Below are 20,222 nucleotides of genomic sequence, written 5' to 3'. Positions count from 1 at the left end.
TTATGATGTTAGAAACATGCATGATTTTTTCCCTGTACTCACCTGACTCTCTTTATGATGCTCGAAACATCCAGAATTTTTTCCTCGTACTCACCTGGCTCTCTTTATGATGTTAGAAACATCCAGAATTTTTTCCTAGTACGCACCTGGCTCTCTTTATGATGTTAGAAACATCCACAATTTTTTCCTAGTGCGCACCTGGCTCTCTTTATGATGTTAGAAACATCCAGAATTTTTTCCCTGTACTCACCTGGCTCTCTTTATGATGTTAGAAACATCCAGAATTTTTTCCTAGTGCGCACTTGGCTCTCTTTATGATGTTAGAAACATCCAGAATTTTTCCCTGTACTCACCTGGCTCTCTTTATGATGTTAGAAACATGCATGATTTTTGAAAGGGTGAAAGACAGGGGTGAAAACATAACCTCCATCCACCTTTGGTGGCGGAGGTAAAACTACATAAAAGAAACTGAATGAATCAACACAGTGTCTGGAATTTGAATGTGGGATCTGTAAACACCAAGAGATACATTCTCAGGTGGAAAAACTGGAAACACCTTGAATAAGTGCCCCTTTTGTTTTTGAGAAGAGGTGAGCCTGTTTTTCTGGTTTCTTTATATTTTCGGATTAATCTTCGTGTCACAAGGATGCAAAAGGCTTACCCTGTTGAACCAAAAATTCCATTCCATTCCATCCTTGGGCAAGCTCTTTCTCGAGTGTCACTTCAAACAAAGCCGTCGCAAAGCAGTTTATACCATTGCTTTTCCCATCACGATCGTTGGGGCAGAAATTAGGAATTGGTCGCACAAGATCGCACAAGAATTAGGTCGCACAAGATCTGCCTGCAACCCTCTTATGGTTAAACTGCCAAAATCAAGACTTTCTGCTCACCTTCACTCCTTCATTCCTCTTTTCTCCCGCCTCTGGAACAAACTCCCTCACTCTCTTCAATCCCACTCCACCCTCCAGGTCTTTAAAACAGCTGTTCACCACCATCTCTTATCCTCCCCCATCCAAAACCTTGATCTTTTCTACCCCCGCTAATTTCGGTCCCCTTGTGTTTTATACTTCTCCTTCCCCCCCCCCCCCCCCTTCCCACGCCTCCTCCCCCCAAGCCCTCTCCCTCCCACACTTCTCCCTGCTCTCAAATGTTGTGGTTGTGTGCTTCCCCTTCTCTCCCCATCTTGTCTTCCGCTCCCTCTTTTTGTATGTTTTGTTTGTCTGGTTGATTTGTTTGTGAAATAAATGTTAGCTCTTTCACGAGCCTCGATTCAGTATACAAAAAAAATAAAATAAAAAAATTAAAAAAATTGGGCGCAACGCTTTTTGGAAGTTTGTCCCGGAACTTTAACATCCGCCAGCGAATACCATCAGGCCTGATGCCCAACTGCATGCCATCCAAGGTCGGTTCACCCACCGATGCATTGCCCTACCCGAGTAGCACCAGCATGACAGTTTATGGTGCGGTTGGAAATTGGATCCAAACTGGACGAGTCCATAACCATCAAAAGAGTGACAGTCACAGAGCAGGAAACACAAACAAATTTTGTGGATGAAACTTTTGTATAAATATGGATAATCCCATATTCCCTAAGCTTCTGCAATATCTTCTAACTGATTGCCTAGAATGTTCTCGCTTACAAACAACTTCTGTCCTTGTCAGCTGCGGTTGCTCTGTTGCAATACAAAGTTGTAGATATGAAAAGATTAAAATTGAACAACAATTTTACCTCTGGTAACTTGTACCTGTTACTGCGTTTTAACCTGGGGAGGAACTGCTGAAATCTATCTGTCCGGGTTTTTCCCGACATCTTTGTTACTTCCACATTTCTTTCTACTTTTTCACATTTCCCTTTATTCATTCAAATTCTTGTTTTTTCTTTATTTCTCTTTCCTTATATATCTGTCTAAGGAGAAGTGAATTCTTGCAGAAAAATTTCTCTAAGGTTCACCTGGCTGTACCTGCATGGGTTTGAGGGTCGTGGAGTACCGGTAGCTGCTGAAACCCGAATCCTATATCCAGGTTCTTCCTGATCACTCCATCTTTGTTATTCGTTTATTCTGGTTCCTTCCAATGCCTCCAATGCGGTATTTGGTCATCTATTTGATTATAACAAAGCCTCCGGGCAGGTGCACCCAATTCAATTAAAGTGTTTGCTGAATTATGTCCTCCTGGTTTTACTAGTCCGGCAGCTTTGCCACATCACGATAACTTGTTTCAGCATTATGATTTTATTTGAAGGAAAAAAATATTTGAACAGAAAAATACTGATTTGAACAGACAATTCAAAACGGACAATTCGAGCTAAGCTTCCATTTTATCTTGCACCTAGGCCTGAGATCCAGCAACATGAATAACCCCGTGGAAGTTGTGAAAACTTTGCCAAGTGAGCCACGTCTCTACATCTGGCGAATCGAGGTACGACACTGGAAGTATTTTTACATATGTATGTACAACAAATCCAGATCAAACTGCAACTGACATGTATGACAGCCTGGTATTATGTACAACAAAGAGAGCACACTAACCAGACTGACATGTGGTGTCATTCGTCATCGCCTTTGTACTTCCTTGTGGGTGCACCCTATATACTCACTCATTTCTTAATTGTACTTGCTTTGAAGCTTCTGTTTGCTCTTTGTTACCTTATATGATTCATTTTGAGTATTGTTGCATACTTACATGTATTAGTGAAGTTAATGTTAGGAGACTCCTGTCAAAGCAAGCAGCACTATTCCTGATGGAGGACACACACTCACCTTCATTGTTAATACGTGCTGTATTTGCCAACATTAGAACCACTCTCTTCCCTTACCATATCCTGACATTACATAGACTTTGATGACTAAGATTGAATGATGCAGCACCACAGAAGCAGGTAATTGCAATTTAGCTAGGATATTAACCCAAAAAGTGTTATTGTTTATGAAAAATTATACCCAGCCATCATAAACTGTTATTTCGAGCAAGCCTGGTGTTGGCTTAGCGGTTAGGGTGCTGGCTTGGGATCCGAGGATCCTGGGTTCATAATCCCGGTCGATCGCTGAATTAACACCAGGGGGGTTGACTCAGCCTGTCATCTTTCCGAGGTCGGCAAATTGAGTACCAGTTCACTGGTAATTCCCTGTGTGTTGCAAGAGGCGACCAACAGGGTTGGCGGCAGGAAGGGCATCCGACCGTAAAACATTGCTTCAAAAAGGGGACCAAGGTGCCCGAAAAAGGCAAACCTCTGCTCTGCGGGGAAAAATGGCCTCTAAAGGTGGTTCATAAACTGTTATTCGAAGGACAGCAAACGTAACCTTAAAAAATATATATATATATATATCAAAGGACAGGCCTTTAAAATACAGTTTGTATAGTTAATAATGTTCCATCAGGAGCCCAATCCAGATCTGAGACAAGGGTATAATCAATTTAACTTGTTGACAACATATGCCAGACCAAACATTATTGCGTGAGTTATTATTCTGCATAATGCAACAGGTAACGGATATGATATTTAACATTATTATTTAAAGACATTCTCCTGGCATTGGAAGAGTTAATAATGACGGAGTATGTTTTTTTTACATGATCTAAGGCTCATAGTGGAGCTGCCACACACACACAAATACAGACGAACATGCGTGACACAGCACAGGACTGTTAGACGAGACAAACAGAGCCTCTGAGCTTGGGGGAAGTGACGTCACTTCACGGCGTACTCTGGGTAACAGTGACGTCACAAAAATGGTGCCACTTTTCTCATCACATTTCCAAGGAGGAATTTCTTCCTCCCCATGGATGCCCAACCAATGGGGATTGTCCGTGCTCTACCCTTTTAAATGCAGAACGTCAAGCAAGTAAGCAGCACGTTCCATTTTAAAGTCTTTGGTATGAGTCGACGGGGTTTGAACCTCCGTCCTCCCAAACTTGGAGCGGTCGGTCGAACCATTGCACCACCGAATCTGGTTGAAGTACAAGACAGTATTTTATGCATTTGCAAAGTCGTATTGCGAGTCTATTGTATGTGGAAGAAGCGATTCTTTTCAACATCTATCTATCTATATACGGTAACCCTATTTGTGAACGTCTGTTTGTTCGGTTGTGCCTCATGTACAGCCTAGGAAAGTGACTTAGAGAGGAAAGTGGGGGTCCATGGGGGTAACCTTTTACGACAAAAAACATGGGCGCATCAGATTTAGAGTAGGGGCGTGCCCAAGGGGCGTGGCAGCAGGGCGTGGCTTTCTCTGATTATGAAAAGCCCACTGCACACACGTGACTGACTATTTATTTTACGGGCAATGCCGGGTAACTCTGCTAGTCTACTATAAATGGATGAGTTGTGTGTGTGTGTGTGTGTGTGTGTGTGTGTGTGTGTGTGTGTGTGTGTGTGTGTGTGTGTGTGTGTGTGTGTGTGTGTGTGTGTGTGTGTGTGTGTGTGTGTGTGTGTGTGTGTGTGTGTGTGTGAGGCATATTTTTTAACGTCTATTAATTAATTACGTACTATTCAAATGTACCTTTCAACCCTTTAGCCTGCTGAGACCCCTTAGGCTTCGACCTTGGAAGACCGTTTAACACTTGAGACTCAAAAGTCCCAGATGACCCAACCCAAAAGTCCCCAAGGACAAAAAAGACCAAGAAGACCCAAAAGTCCCTGAGGACCCAAAAGACTTAGATGACCCAAAAGTTCCTGAGGACCCAAATGACCCAGATGACCAAAAAGTCCCTGGGGACCCAAAATACCCAGATAACCCAAAAGTCCCCGAGGACCCAAAATAACCCGAAGATCCAAAAGTCTCCGATGAACCAAAAGACTCCGAGGACCCACAAGGTCCCTGAGTCTGGCAGGTAGGTATACTACAAGGTGGTAAAGACCAATAAAAATTTGGTACAACTGATCAACGGGCTCACTAGTAAATTAAAATGAATATCCTTTATATTACGATCATATGACAATGTCCATGTGGTATTACAGATCATGTGACACAAACTTTAATTTTAATAATATGCAGGTTTAATGAAAATAAAACTTTGTATACCAAAGCATTTTTTTGTTTTAAGTTTTCATAATTGTTGTAATGATCAATTCCAATTATCATTAGTAATATTTTCTGCATGTCGACCTCAAGAAGTATCAGAAGGGGTGACTCAAGGAAAGGTGACCCAATGTGTGATGCAGGCTATTTGAATGACGACGACAAATGAGCATTGCTAAACTTGACTACGACAAATGAGCGTTTTTGACTTGTCATTGTCCTTTGAGGTTTTTGAAGTTGATGTTATTGCATGACAACGGCGCTGTGGTTGTTGAAACATCACTTTAGATGAAAATTCCTCCAGAATACAGATTTAAAGCAGCCCTACCCTACGTGGGTTGTTTTTCTGGTATGGTGTCGAGTCTTGTGGAGGAGCAGGAACACAGAACAGATCAAGATGTACCAGAACAAAGAGAACAGTAGAAAGAGAGGTGGGGCAGTAGAAAGATATGGGAGAGTGGGTTTAATGGGGGTAGTAGAAAAGATCATGGTTGTGGATGTGGGGGGGGGGGGGGGGGGGGCTCAGATGTTGGTGAACAGCTGTCTTGAAGCCCTGGAGAGATTAAAGAGACTGAGGAAGTTGGTTCCACAGGTAGGGAAGAAGAGGAATTAATGAGCGGAGGAGAACAGTGATTCTGGATCTTTGGAGTTTTACCAGAAGGGGGTTAATGACAGACCGGGTGCACCATGCAAAACTCTTGAGGGGCGGGGGGGGGGGGGGGGGACACAGCATGGGAATGGCAGAGGGTGCAAGACAACAAAGGAGGCGGTAGAAGTGATGCGGATAGGCCCAGAATCTGCTTCATCGTGGGATATTCCAGTTCAAGGACCGCATTACTGCACTTTTTCCATGTCACAGTACGTCTTCCAGCAATATGCTCAATTCTTATATATATATTGTAAAATTATTTGTTAATTATATCTCAGGCTAAATATTTGCACACAACTCTGCCAAGGTGAATCGCTTCACTGTACATAAGTCCAAATCTTCTCAAAATAGTTTATTTTAAACTAACTTTTTTTTTTTTGATTTTAAAAGGAAGTGAGTGCTACAGTATTCTCATCGATGGATATGATTAATCTTTTTTCACCAGAATATGGAACTTGCCTCGATTCCAGAAAAGACGTATGGTCAGTTCTATGAAGGTGATTGCTACATTCTGCTGAATGTAAGTGGGCTCACTCCATGACATTTCTGTGCACCACATTTTCAGAAATTTCCAGCATTCATTTTATTGAATGCTGGAAATTTCCGGCATGTACATAGTAATAGGGCTACTATTATGGCCTCACTTTATGCAGTCATTGTTTTGGCCTTGATTAATTTTGATAAACTTTGTTCCTCACTAGTTGCGCAGGAGTGGCTCTTCATCCTCATATGACCTACATTACTGGATTGGAGAGCATTCATCCCAGGATGAGCAGGGCACAGCTGCCTTCCTCACAGCTCAGCTTGATGTGCAGATGGGAGGTGTCGCCATTCAACACCGAGAGTACCAGGAACACGAGTCCAGCTCGTTCCGATCATATTTCAAAAACAGACTTATGTATGTCCTTCTTGTGGCAATTTATTATTTATTCCCAGAATAGGCCTCACTCTGGTCTACCCCATGAATCCAAATCTACAGCCTGACACATTCCTTCTCTATCCTCACCACAAATTGAATTCCATCACTTAGTAAATTCTTAGGAAAAATGCCAGGGGCATAGAAAAGGCCCCTTTATATAAGGTATGTGCAAAGTATAGAAAATAAGGGACGTTCAAAAAAAAAAATCTCGTGTGCATGCTGGACTACCCTTGTGTTCTGAGGAGGAACCAAGTAATGCTCTAGAAAAGTTCATATAAAGGGGCGCCGATTTGATTCATACAGTTGCATGAAGAAGTAAATGTATTTTATTTGCCAGATGTAGGGCACCCCTTTATATGAACTTTTCTAGAGCATTACTTGGTTCCTCCTCAGAACACAAGGGTAGTCCAGCATGCACACGAGATTTTTTTTTGAATGTCCCTTCTTTTCTATACATTGCCACATGGCACATACCATATATAAAGCGGGCCTTTTCTATGCCCCTGGCGTTTTCTACAAGCTATGGAATGTCCGTTCTTTTCTCTACTTTGCCACATGGTACATACATACCCTTATATAAAGGGGCCTTTTCTATGCCCCTGGCATTTTCCCCAAGATACATTTTAAATACGAAGAAAATGCATTTCTTCATCGTACAATACTTCATTCAAGACTATATAAAAGATTTGAAAAAGTAAGGGGAAAAAATTCAACCCAGATGGAATTTGAACCCACAATCCACAGCTTGGGAGTCTGATGCTTTATCTATTAGCCCATTGGGTCAGCACATTAGATTTGAGAAATAATATTTTGAAGAGTTATAAAGTGTGTATATATTTATTTATATGTCAAAGGGAGGCACAAAGCACCCCTCCCTTTATACAAGGGATCGTTTCTCTGTATTCAGCTTTAACATGGGGACTGAAAATACGTTTCTCTGCTTCTACTGGACGAAATCGGCTGCAAATGTAAGAAGTAAATACTTTGTATGTCGAGGTAACATGTTCCAAATTTCAGCAACGCCCGTTTATGCATTCTTGACTTTTATTTAGAAAACCCTCAAAATCACGTTGGTGTCCGTCCGTCCGTCCAAAATGTGTTGGCGCTCATATCTCAAGGGTTATACATTGAAACTAGCTGAAACTTGGAATATACATCGGCCAATAGGTCTAGTTAATGGCTTTCGAAACAAATTCCACCTACGTGCTCTAGTTTTTGCTGTAAAATTAAATATATATAAATATTTATATATATTGAATTATGGACGGACGGACGAACGGACAGACGGACAGACACCAACGTGATTTCGAGGGTTTTCTAAATAAAAGTCAAGAATGCATAAACGGGCGTTGCTGAAATTTGGAACATATTACCTCGACATACAAAGTATTTACTTCTTACATTTGCAGCCGATTTCGTCCAGTAGAAGCAGAGAAACGTATTTTCAGTCCCCATGTTAAAGCTGCAAACAGAGAAACGATCCCATATATAAAGGGAGGGGTGCTTTGCGCCTCCCTTTGATTACACATTCGGTCTGCAGATGTGTTTTACAAGTATATATTATATTCCTTGTGAAATTTACTCCTGAATAGAACTGTCCATCACCACCTCATCTGCACATCGTTAGTGACTTTTATATCTTTTTTTCACCCTTGGCAGGTACAAAAAAGGCGGTGTTGCCTCTGGATTTCGACATGTGGAGACTAACACGCACAATGTACAACGGCTCCTGCACATCAAGGGTAGAAAGAACTGCACAGCCCGTGAGGTTTGTGGTTTCAAATAACTTCAAAATGCATTCTAAACTACGAGCAAATAACAATAGAGCAGGGTGATTGCTTTTTATTGTGAATCATAGAAAATGATTGCTTTTTACGCAAGCGATAAATTTGTGTTATGCATAGATGTTATTGTATATTGTGACTATTGTCACTTTATTTAAAGATGTAGGTCCCGATTTAGTAGTTTTGACTTGATGTGCTTTAGGGCTAGAAAACCAGGCCTCAAGAAAGAATTTCTTTTGTTGGCATCTTTGCAGCATAGTTTTCAGGGAGTGGTTCACAAAGAATGTCCACTGGATTGTGTTCATGAAACTTAACAACTCACACAAGATTGGTTCTATTTTAATGGTGCCTTACTGTAGCACTATTGCAAAAAGGAGAAAGGGAGTGTAGAGGAGGAGTAGAAGGAGTGGTGGGGGAGTTGTGGGGGGAGAGATAGAGATAGAGAGAAAGAGAGGGGGCTGGAGGGAGGAGTAGAGAGAGAGGGGTAAAGGGTGATTTTTAGGGGTGCGTCGAGAGAAAGGACAAGCATGGCAGAGAAAGAGAGAGAGAGAGAGAGAGATGGGGTGAAGGGTCATTTAGGGGTGCGTGAAGAGAGAGGGCAAGCAGAGCAGAGAGAATGGGGTAGGAGGGAGGAGGAGGATAGGGGGAGGGGTGAGGGGTGATTTTTAGGGGTGCATGGAGAGAGAGGCCAAGTGGGGAAAAGAAAGAGAGAGAGGCGGGCAGAAGGGAGGAGTCGAGAGAGAGAGAGAGAGAGAGAGAGAGAGAGAGTGGGTGAGGGGGTGGCTTAGGGGTTCGTGGATGGAGGGAGAGAGGGAGAGAGAGGGAGGAGTAGAGAGAGAGAGAAGAGGAGTGGAGAGAGTGAGAGAGAGAGGGAGGAGTAGAGAGAGAGAGAAAGAGAGAAAGAGAGAAAGAGAAAGAGAAAACAGAAAAAAAACAAAAACAGAAACATAGACAGAACGATGGCTTACATTGTGCTTGCATTTATGGGATACTATAACGAACACTGAAGAAGAGCAAGATATTCTAAAAGTCTTACTGAGATTCTTGTTTGATCTCTTTTGATGCCGAGCATTACTGCTTTTTACCTCCGCCAACAAAGGTGGATGGAGGTTATGTTTTCACCCCTGTCTGTCTGTTTGTTTGTCCATTGTTTGTCTGTTTGTGAACAAACTATCTCAAAACGTTGTGACGGATTCAAACGAAATTTGGCACAGATGTAGCGTATATGACACGGCCGAAATGATTAGATTTTGGTGAAGATCCGGATTCGGATCCGGCTACAAGAATTTTAAAAGTGATTCTTCACCATTGGGAGATTGGGCCAAAAAACGATACATAGCAGGATATCTCAAAACGTTGTGGACGGATTTGGACAAAATTTGGCAGGGAGGTTGTGTGTGTGACAAGGACTAATCGTTTAGATTTTGGTGAAGATCTGAATATGGATTCGGATATGAAAATTATTTAATTTTTAAGTGATTCTTCACCAGTGGGACATCGGGACAAAAACGATACATAGCAGGATATCTCAAAACGTTGTGGACGGATTTGGACAAAATTTGGCAGGGAGGTTGTGTGTGTGTGACAAGGACTAATCGTTTAGATTTTGGTGAAGATCTGAATATGGATTCGGATATGAAAATTATTTAATTTTTAAGTGATTCTTCACCATTGAGAGATCGGGCGAAAAACGATAAATAACATGATATTTAAAAAGTTATGGACGAGTTATGAATAAACTTGGTGGAAGAGTTGGTTTGGTGACAAGAACAAGCCGATTAGATTTTGGTTCACGTCCGAATCCAGATCCGGCCTAGGAGTGGATTCGAAACGTAACCTGTTCACCAGGTGGAGGTATCCTCTCTAGTTTTATATCTGCAAAGATGTTTTATTCTAAATCCATTAACAGAATTTGTTTCCAGTGCCATGATTATAATATGAAAAAGTGAAGGTATCAGTCGACGAAGACAAAAGATGACCTATGAATAATGTTAAAAACTGACAGCATCTGAAAAGGGAACATTTCACTCCTAGGAAGCACATAATCGTCATCACTGAGTCACCATTGTGGATTGTCAAGGTGTGGTGGGGCGGACCTGTTAACATGCACTGAGCATTACCTGAGTGCGTGTTTGTGAAATAGGAGTGTTTAATGTCCACAGGGAGGGTTTATTAAGCACCATTTATTAAGGTATAAACCATGGTGTGAAATGATTGAAAACATCCTCTAAATTAAAATCCTTCGATTTAAACTGGACAATTATTTCAACACAATTTCCCAGACTTGCAATGCGGAAGCATCACATTATCAGCAGGAAAAGGTGAGACCACAGGTATCATGCCATGGTTTAATATGGCACTGATTTGTGGGTGCGATGCATGTTTTAAAATATAGCAGCGACATTACCAAGTGCTCCTCCATCGATTTTGTTACAAATAGGAAAAAGCAGACATAGCCTGAGGCCTAAGACAAAGGGCAAGGATACATGATGTGCCCAGGGTACCGCCCCTCAATTTATCTTTTGAAAAGGTACCATGGGATATTTAATGGGCACATACAGTATATATAAACTTGCCTCTGAACTATCTAGCCTGGGTTCGAATCCCGACCCGGCTATAAACTCTCATCAGGGTGATTCATGAACGTGTGTGCGGATGGACGCGAAACTGCGCGTCCCGTCTGCCATAAACGGCACCGAAAATAAACGGAATGTAAAGGTATGATTATAATCACATAACCAAAATCGATACCTGTAAGGATCAAAATGGATTTTTACCTGTACTGCATGTCCTTTTGCAAAGCCAGTCTGACTGATCCTTCCATGGGCTATTTGTGACTCAGGTATCCATGGACTGGTCTAGTTTCAACAATGGAGACTGCTTTCTTCTTGACCTTGGCAAGATGATAATTCAGTACAATGGAGCTGAAAGTCACTACAAGGAGCGAATGAAGGTAAGCGATGCATAGACTGTGGATGTGAATCATGGTTCAACGTATTTAAGATATGGCGATGTGCGATGGGCAATCATATTTCAGAGGATGAGCTACTCTTTCAAGGTCACGGAAGGTACGTCATTCGCCACACTAAAATGAGGCAACCCCTGCATGTGTGTATGTACATCTGAACATTATAGAATCAAACAGCTCATCAATCTCCACCAATTTTTTCATACCTGCGAGGGGTACCAGCTAGGCCATGGACACCAAATAATTGCCATCTCACCTCCCTCCCTCGCCCGTGGCAAGAATGGAGAGCCGACTTGTGATTTTCACCTGTACATGGAGAATAGTGCTCGTGGTTTAACCTCTGACTCCGACCTGTGGGTGTGGGTCTAGTGACACCATCTTTCACCCTCGGAGGGAATGGGTGTTACTATTACTAAAAGGAGACGAGTGCGTCCATCCATCACGCAAAGAAAAAGCAGGGTCTCGAGCAGTGAAGGGGTTATTGACACCATATTTTGCTCCAGGTGCGAGCAGGTATATTACTATTCCAACAAATTTTCACATAGACAAAGGCTCAGTTCTGATCTTTTGACCACAGGGTGGTCCTAAACTGGTACAAGACATGACACATGCACCAAGCCTTAATGAACACCTTGAGAGCAATGGAGCGGGAGGGTTTGATAGTTGGAAGGGAGGAAGGAAGTGTTGGAGTGGGTATGGGAAGGGGTAGGGGTGGACTGACTGTGGAGGGCCGGAGTGGGAGTGAGGGAGATGGGGGACGGGAAGGGGCATGAATATGTGAATAGGCCATGAGAAGTACACATTTTTGCCAGTGCCTTTGTCCACTGGATAAATTTCTTAGCTGAATGTCTTTTATTTCCTTAACAGATGTCCTCTTATTTAGTTATTTTTGGGAAAATAACAGAAGGATATGACCTACATAGTCATTCAGAATGACCTCCTGTAGAAGGGGAAGCGAAGAGACAAAAATTGCGGCTTGAAAAGAGAGAGCTTAATTATTCTTCTGCATTTCAACTGCTGAAGATTGTACAGTCACGTGAAAAAGTAAGTACACCCCATGTAAAGTTTTGACTTTTTCAACATATTTCAACATACAGCTATTTGATCTTCATTTCAACAATATTGACAGTTAAAGGTGATATAATATAAAAAATATCATGAAACATTTACATTTTGTAGTCCATTGTATAATTTAAATAAACATAAATGCAAATTTTGCATGTGGAAAAAGTAAGTACACCCTTGGCTCTAATAGGTGGCATTGCCCCCTTTGGCAGAAACAACCTCAAGTAGGCGTTTCTTATAACTGTCTACCAGTCTCTGACATCGACTGGGAGAAATTTTTGCCCACTCCTCCATGCAGAATTATTTCAGCTGTGTGATGTTTGAGGGGTTTCTTGCATGCACAGCTCGTTTCAAATCCCCCCACAACATCTCGATGGGATTTAGATCCGGGCTTTGACTTGGCCATTCCAGAACCCTCCATTTCTTTCTTTTCAGCCATTCCTTGGTGGATTTACTGGTATGTTTAGGGTCATTGTCATGTTGCAAGGTCCACCTTCGGTTGAGCTTCAACTCTCCGACAGATGGCCTCACGACATCTTATGTCAACGACATCTTCCTCAAGCACCCTCTGGTACAATGAAGAATTCATAGTGGATTTTATGATGGTGAGCTGCCCAGGCCCTGATGCCGCAAAGCTGCCCCAAACCATAATATTTCCACCACCATGCTTTACAGTTGGTATCAGGTTCTTGTGGTCAAATGCTGCCTATTGGTTTTTGCCAAACATGTCTTCTGGTACTGTGGCCAAATAGCTCTACCTTTGACTCATCTGCCCAGAGCACATTGTTCCAGAAGTGCTGGTCTTTGCCCTGATGCAGGGTTCATTGGCAAACTTTAGTCTTGCCCTGATGTTCTTTCTGGACAGCAAAGGTTTCCTCCTGGCACACCTCCCATGTAGATCAAATTTGTGCAGCCTCTTTCTAATGGTAGACTCGTGCACTTTGACATCAACAGTGGCAAGAGCTACCTGTAGGTCCCGTGATGACATTCTGGGGTTCTTAGAGACTTCTTTCAGCATCTTGCGGTCTGCTCTCGGGCTGAACTTGCTGGGGCAGCCTGGCCTGAACAAGTTGGCAGTTGTTTGGAATCTTCTCCACTTGTAGATGATCTTCCGGACAGTCGAATGATTGATTTCAAATTGTTTGGAGATCTTTTAAAATCCCTTCCCAGACTCGTAGGCATCTATAACCTTCTTTCTGAAGGCCTCAGAGAGCTCTTTTGATCTGGGCATGGTGATGCCGCACACTTCAACAACAAAGAGTAAACCAAACGAAATGTTTGAGGTTTAAATAAGACAGGTTCCTCCAAGATCCTCTCTAACGATGTTCTAATCATTTGCACCTGAGCTGGTGCACCTGATTCTAATTTTAGGTATTTGAAGTAGTGATAAATGTCGGGGTGTACTTACTTTTTCCACATGCGAAATTTGCATTTATGTTTATTTAAATTATACAATGGACTACAAAATGTAAATGTTTCATGATATTTGTTATATTATATCACCTTTATCTGTCAATATTGTTGAAATGAAGATCAAATAGCTGTATGTTGAAATATGTTGAAAAAGTCAATACTTTACATGGGGTGTACTTACTTTTTCACGTGACTGTAGATAGCGGACAACTGATTCTTAAGTTTAGTAAAAAGCTTTCTAATCAGGTAATGAGAGGAGGAGGAATTCCAGGAATAGAGTGAGTTGAGCAAGAAGGTCTTTTGCCAGCAATACCAAATTGTTGTCTGATACAGTAAGGGATTTTGCAAATGACTTTAAAAAATGCACAACCATTAAAAAAAACACCACTGAACAACAACACCTGCCGGGTCTTACCAGATTCCAACCTGGTGTTGCCAGAGTTAACACTCCGCAAGATGGCCTGAATGCGGAGGCTTTTTCTTCTTCTTTTGTATACAAGGTCGACCGTTTGCCCTTCACGTGACTCGTGGTGGTCCCTCTCGGCTCTCCCCCCGTTGGTATTTTTGTGCACATAAGATTGTTCACGGTTCTGTTTAAATATTATTTAAATATGTATAACCTTTCCCCTTCAGTGTTTTACTCAGTGGTATTTTACAACACGCTGTTTTTCTTCCTATTTAAAAGGCTTTTCTCAATTTCCTCTCCAACTCATTCCACCTCAAAAAAAAGAAATTCAATATCTTATACGTCTCCCTCACTACATGGTCTAAATTCACATTCATTCCATCCCTCCTCCATCATTCTGAACCGGATTGCTAACTTGAAAATCACAACAAACCCAATTTGTTTTCAATGTTCGTCTTTCATTAATCATCCACTTTCTAAACTCCCCTCTTGCCCCTCCCATCCAAATCCCTCCCCTTGCACTTACACTCCTAAACTCCCCCCTTGCCCCGCCACTCTTAAACTCCCCCCCTACCCCTCCACTCCTGAACTCCCCCCTTGCCCTTCCACTCCTGAACTCCCCCCTTGCCCTTCCCCTCCTAAACTCCCCCCTCACTCCTCCCCTTCAAAACTCCCCCCCAACCCCTCCCATTCAAATCTCCCCCCATACCATTCCTCTCCAATTCTCCCTCCTCCCCCCTCCTCCTCAAAGCTGCCTCCTCCCCACTTCGTCTCCCTTCTATCTCATACCTCCACCCCCCCCAACCCTCTTCTTTCCTCTGCCCCCCCTCAAACAACCCCTCTCTGTGCCTCATCCCTTCACCTTCAAACCTTTCATCCTCCTCATCCTTCCCTTTCTTGGAACTCTTCTGCAATCGCTGACACACTAACAACTGCTCTCCCTACCTCCCCCTCTCATCCTTCATCTTACCCTACTCCTCCCCTCCCCTGTCCTGTACCCGATGCTCCCCCTCTCTCTTCATTAACGGTATGGACCTCAAACATCCGGGGCCTTCGCTCAAACCTGACTGATCTCTCCATACAGGTTGCTTCTGACAATCCAGACTTGATCTGCTTAACAGAGACTTTCCTCCTTCAAGATGTCTCTGATTCCTTAATATCTCTTCCTGGTTACTCCCTCCTCCGGTATGATAGACCTGAGCCTCGGCCTGGTGGTGGGGTGGCTATCTTTATCAAAAACTCTCTTCCTCACTCTCCTTGCACTGCCCTCTCTCCTCCTCACCCCCAAGAGTACCTCTGGCTACGGCTTCCTCTCCGCTCCCACCTTTTGTTCATATGTGTTCTGTACCGTCCCCCAAACAGTGATGACTCCATCTACATTTCACTGTCTGACAACATGGACCAACTTCTATCCACTCATCCCAACTCTCTCTTCCTCATATGTGGTGACTTCAATTGTCATCATGCTACCTGGTTGGGTGTGGGTTCCTCTCTCACCAGTCATGGCACCTCAGCAAAGGACTTCTGTGACTCACTGGGATTGACACAATCTGTCAATTTCCCGACCCGGATCTCAGCCAATGGAGTATCTTCTCTTCTAGACTTGGTTATGACTAACTTCCCTGCTAATGTCTGCTGCTCTTCTTCTGCTCCAATCGGTTCTTCTGATCATGTGCTTGTCAAAGTGGACATCTCTCTGGCCATTCTCAGAGAGCCTCCTCAGCGTCGACGAGTCTGGCATTTCACTCAGGCCGACTGGGACGGTCTTGAAGCAGCCATCAATCGTCTGGATTGGTCTCCCATCTCCACTGCCTCTGACATCAATTCTTCCTGGGAATTCTTCCAAAGCAAACTGATCTCTCTCATGCACAGATTTATCCCATCTCGCCTTCAGTTGTCTTACCCTTCCTCCCGTCCATGGTACACTGAATCTTGTGGTGAGGCAGTTGCCCTGAAACAACTTGCCTTTGCCTCTTGGAAGGCTAATCCAACTGAAGGAAATCTCAGTTCCTTCCACCAAGCTCGGAACAAGTGTGTGTCTACCCTCAGGAGTGCCAGGAAGCACTATCTCTCCTCACTCAAGAATGAACTCTCAAACCTGTCTCCTTCCTCCAAATCCTGGTGGCGTCTGGTCAAATCCGTTTCTGGTGTTTGTTCCCCCTCCATCCCCTCCCTTACCTCAAATGGCCACACAGTTGACATCGCACGTGACAAAGCCGAATGCCTCAACTCTGTGTTTGCCTCAAAATCCTTAGTCCCAAACCCATCTCTCTCTGTTCCCACCTTTCCCAGTCGAACCAAACTGCTCCTGGACTCTGTGACCTTCTCTCCTGACAAGGTGGAGGAGTTTTTGTCAAACCTCGACTCTGATTCTGCAACTGGACCAGATGGCATCAGCCCACGGGTCCTAAAATCCTGCTCTGCCGCTCTATCTCACCCTCTCTCTGTTCTTTTCACCCTATCCTTTGCTCAAGGTCATCTGCCAGCATCCTGGAAATCAGCAAACATTACCGCTTTACACAAAAAAGGTGCAAAAACAGATCCTTGCAACTACAGACCAATCAGCCTGCTCCCAGTTATCAGCAAAGTCATGGAATCCATCATTGCTTCGGATATGAAATCTTTCCTCTTCTCCAATGGCTTGATCTCTGATCATCAATTTGGTTTCAGACCAGGTCACTCTACTCTGGACAAGCTGCTTCTGCTGTCTCAACAATGGATGGAGGTCCTCAATGCCAAACAGGAAATCAGAGCTGTCTCCCTTGACATATCACGTGCCTTCGATACGGTCTGGCACCCAGCTCTGCTCACCAAACTCTCCTCCTATGGTATCCATGGAAATCTCCATGCATGGCTTGCGGACTTCCTCTCTGGTCGTAGTCAACGTGTGGCCCTGAATGGATTTCTCTCATCTCCCCTTCCCGTTCAGGCTGGAGTTCCCCAAGGCAGTGTGCTGGGCCCTGTGCTTTTTCTGGTCTTTATCAATGATCTCTCCGACTCTCTGGAAAATCCTCTGTATCTCTTTGCTGATGACTCCACTCTCTGCCGCTCCATTCCTCTTCCCTCAGATCGGCAGTCTGCAGCCTCCTCACTCTCTGAAGACCTGGACAAAATCACAGACTGGTCAAACATGTGGAACATGTCTTTCAATCCTGACAAATCTCACACTCTTACTATGTCTCTCCGAAAAGATCGACTGGACAACCCTCCCATCTACTTTCTCAACAATCCTCTCCAAGAAGTTCTGTCGCTCAAGCTTTTGGGTCTCACCATCTGCCATGATCTTTCTTGGGAAAACCACATTTCCAAGCTGGCCTCCAAAGCCAGTCGCCGACTGGGCATCCTCCGTCGTGCGAAGTCCTTCCTAGGCACACCTGAGCTCCACACCACATACAAGGCTTTCATCCGCAGCTCAATGGAATACTGTTCTCCCCTATGGGCTGGTGCTCCTGCCTCACACCTGGCTCGGCTTCACGCTGTTGAATCCAAAGCTTTCAGAATCATTGGAATCTCCCGCGATGAAGATATCTCTGAGGGCCTTTCACTCACTCACCGCAGGCAGGTAGGTGGTCTTTCTGTCTTCTACCGACTCCTCTCCGGCCTTGCTCCCCCAGCTCTCTTTGTGCTCTGTCCCCCAAATATTCCTACAGGTCGCACAAGATCTGCCAGCCACCCTCTGATGGTTAAACTGCCGAAATCTCGGCTCTCTGCTCACCTTCACTCTTTCATTCCTCTTTTCTCCCGCCTCTGGAACAAACTCCCACACTCACTTCAATCACACTCCTCCCTCCAGGTCTTCAAAACAGCTGTTCACCACCATCTCTTATCCCCCATCCAAAACCTTGATCTTTTCTACCCCCACTAATTCACCCCAGATCCACCTTGTTTGAAATTCCAACTTCTTTCCTGGAAGTCTTGGCAGTGTCCATATGTTTTATACCTCTCCCACCCCCCCCCCCTTCCCATGCCTCCCCCCCAAAGCCCTCTCCCTCCCACAGTTCTCTCGATGTCTCCATGTCTCTCGGTCCCTGCTCTCAAATGTTGTGTTTGTGTCCTTCCCCCTCTCTCCCCATCTTGTCTACCGCTCCCGATGTTATTTGTTTTGTGTGTCTGTTTGTCTTTCTGTGTGATTAATGTTCGCTCTTTCACGAGCCTCGATCTTGTATACAAAACAAAACAAAACAAAACAAAACGAAACAAAACAAAATAAAAATAAAAAAAAATAAAAATAATAATAATAATAATAATAAAAATAAAAAAAAGGTCGAGGCTCGCGTAGGACCTAACATTGATCACAAAAAAGACAAACTGTCACATAAAACATATGATAAAGGGAGCGGGAGAACAAGATGGAGAGCAGGGACATCAGGAGAACTGTGGGAGTTAGAGGGCTTGGGGGGAGGAGGCGTGGGAAGGGGGAGGGGGATTGATTTAAATTGATGGCTTTGATTTAAATTATGGAGCACCAATTGGCGCTCGGGAAAACGTTATAATCCTCAACTTAGTTCCACATGGCTGCCGAGAACCTATAACTCTCGTGTTGCCATGACAAATGTAGCATGACATAACTAATCAGCGAATTAACCCTCTAACATCTAAAAGTCCATTTTTGTTACAATATTCTGAAACTATAAAATAAAAGGGACAGACAAGAAATTCACAGCTTATTAATTTTACGAATTTGAGGAACAAAACCCATTAGTTGGCATCCTCTTGGGAGAGATTTCTTCCTAAAAATCTTAACTCGGCACACCTGAGCTCCTCACCACATACAAGGCTTTCATCCGCAGCTCAATGGAATACTGTTCTCCCCTATGGGCTGGTGCTCCTGCCTCACACCTGGCTCGGCTTCACGCTGTTGAATCCAAAGCTTTCAAAATCATTGGAATCTCCCGCGATGAAGCTATCTCTGAGGGCCTTTCACTCACTCACCGCAGGCAGGTAGGTGGTCTTTCTGTCTCTACCGACTCCTCTCCGGCCTTGCTCCCCCAGCTCTCTCTGTGCTCTGTCCCCCAAATATTCCTACAGGTCGCACAAGATCTGCCAGCAACCCTCTGATGGTTAAACTGCCGAAATCTCGGCTCTCTGCTCACCTTCACTCTTTCATTCCTCTTTTCTCCCGCCTCTGGAACAAACTCCCACACTCCCTTCAATCCCACTCCTCCCTCCAGGTCTTTAAAACAGCTGTTCACCACCATCTCTTATCTTCCCCCATCCAAAACCTTGATCTTTTCTACCCCCACTAATTCACCCCAGATCCACCTTGTTTGAAATTCCAACTTCTTTCCTGGAAGTCCTGGCAGTGTCCATATGTTTATACCTCAAACAACCCCACCCCCCCCCCCCTTCACATGCCTCCCCCCCAAAGCCCTCTCCCTCCCACAGATCTCTCGATGTCTCCATGTCTCTCGGTCCCTGCTCTCAAATGTTGTGTTTGTGTCCTTCCCCCTCTCTCCCCATCTTGTCTACCGCTCCCGATGTTATTTGTTTTATGTGTCTGTTTGTCTTTCTGTGTGATTAATGTTCGCTCTTTCACGAGCCTCGATCTTGTATACAAAAAAAACAAAAAAAACAAAAAAAAAAAACTGTGGAGAGAGAGAGAGAGAGAAACCTCCACCACTAGTTGGTAACTGGATATTTCAACATCGTTTTTAGTCCTTTTGTTTCACATTAACAACAAAAAAATCATCATATTGTTCGGTTATCACCGTGGAGCGAAAGGGGGACTATGGTTTTCCCCTCCGTCCGTGTGTGTCCGTGCGTGCGTCCGTGCGTGCGTGCATACGTGCGTGCGTAAGCGAAGGACCGAATTCTAATTTGGTGTGTGGGTGCAACCCACGTCAAAATCCAAGATGGCCGCCGCCATCTATGTCTGAACCTTGTGAGCGGAATATCTTGAAAAATAAGCGAAGTACCAACTTCTAATCTGGTGTGTGGGTGTATCCAGGCATAAGGAAGAACGCTATTTAAAATTGGGTCGCCACGTCAAAATCCAAGATG

At 43.8% G+C, this 20,222-nt stretch overlaps 1 protein-coding gene across 1 annotated transcript in view; it reads left to right on the top strand.

Annotated features, from left to right (window-relative positions):
- Positions 1 to 20,222, top strand: part of LOC137431588 (villin-1) — a 90,544-nt gene that overhangs the window by 20,691 nt on the left and 49,631 nt on the right. Inside the window, exons 2-6 of the mRNA XM_068123068.2 lie at positions 2,333 to 2,418; positions 6,113 to 6,187; positions 6,369 to 6,565; positions 8,246 to 8,354; positions 11,213 to 11,323. Of these exons, the coding sequence (XP_067979169.2) occupies positions 2,350 to 2,418; positions 6,113 to 6,187; positions 6,369 to 6,565; positions 8,246 to 8,354; positions 11,213 to 11,323 (561 nt within the window). The 5' untranslated portion in view covers positions 2,333 to 2,349. The remainder of the gene's footprint in view (positions 1 to 2,332; positions 2,419 to 6,112; positions 6,188 to 6,368; positions 6,566 to 8,245; positions 8,355 to 11,212; positions 11,324 to 20,222) is intronic.

Source organism: Myxine glutinosa, chromosome 7, assembly GCF_964187855.1.
Source record: "Myxine glutinosa chromosome 7, kmMyxGlut1.1, whole genome shotgun sequence".
NCBI lineage: Eukaryota > Metazoa > Chordata > Myxini > Myxiniformes > Myxinidae > Myxine > Myxine glutinosa.
Note: the sequence above shows the minus strand (reverse complement) of the source record. Positions and strands in the feature narration are given on the sequence as shown.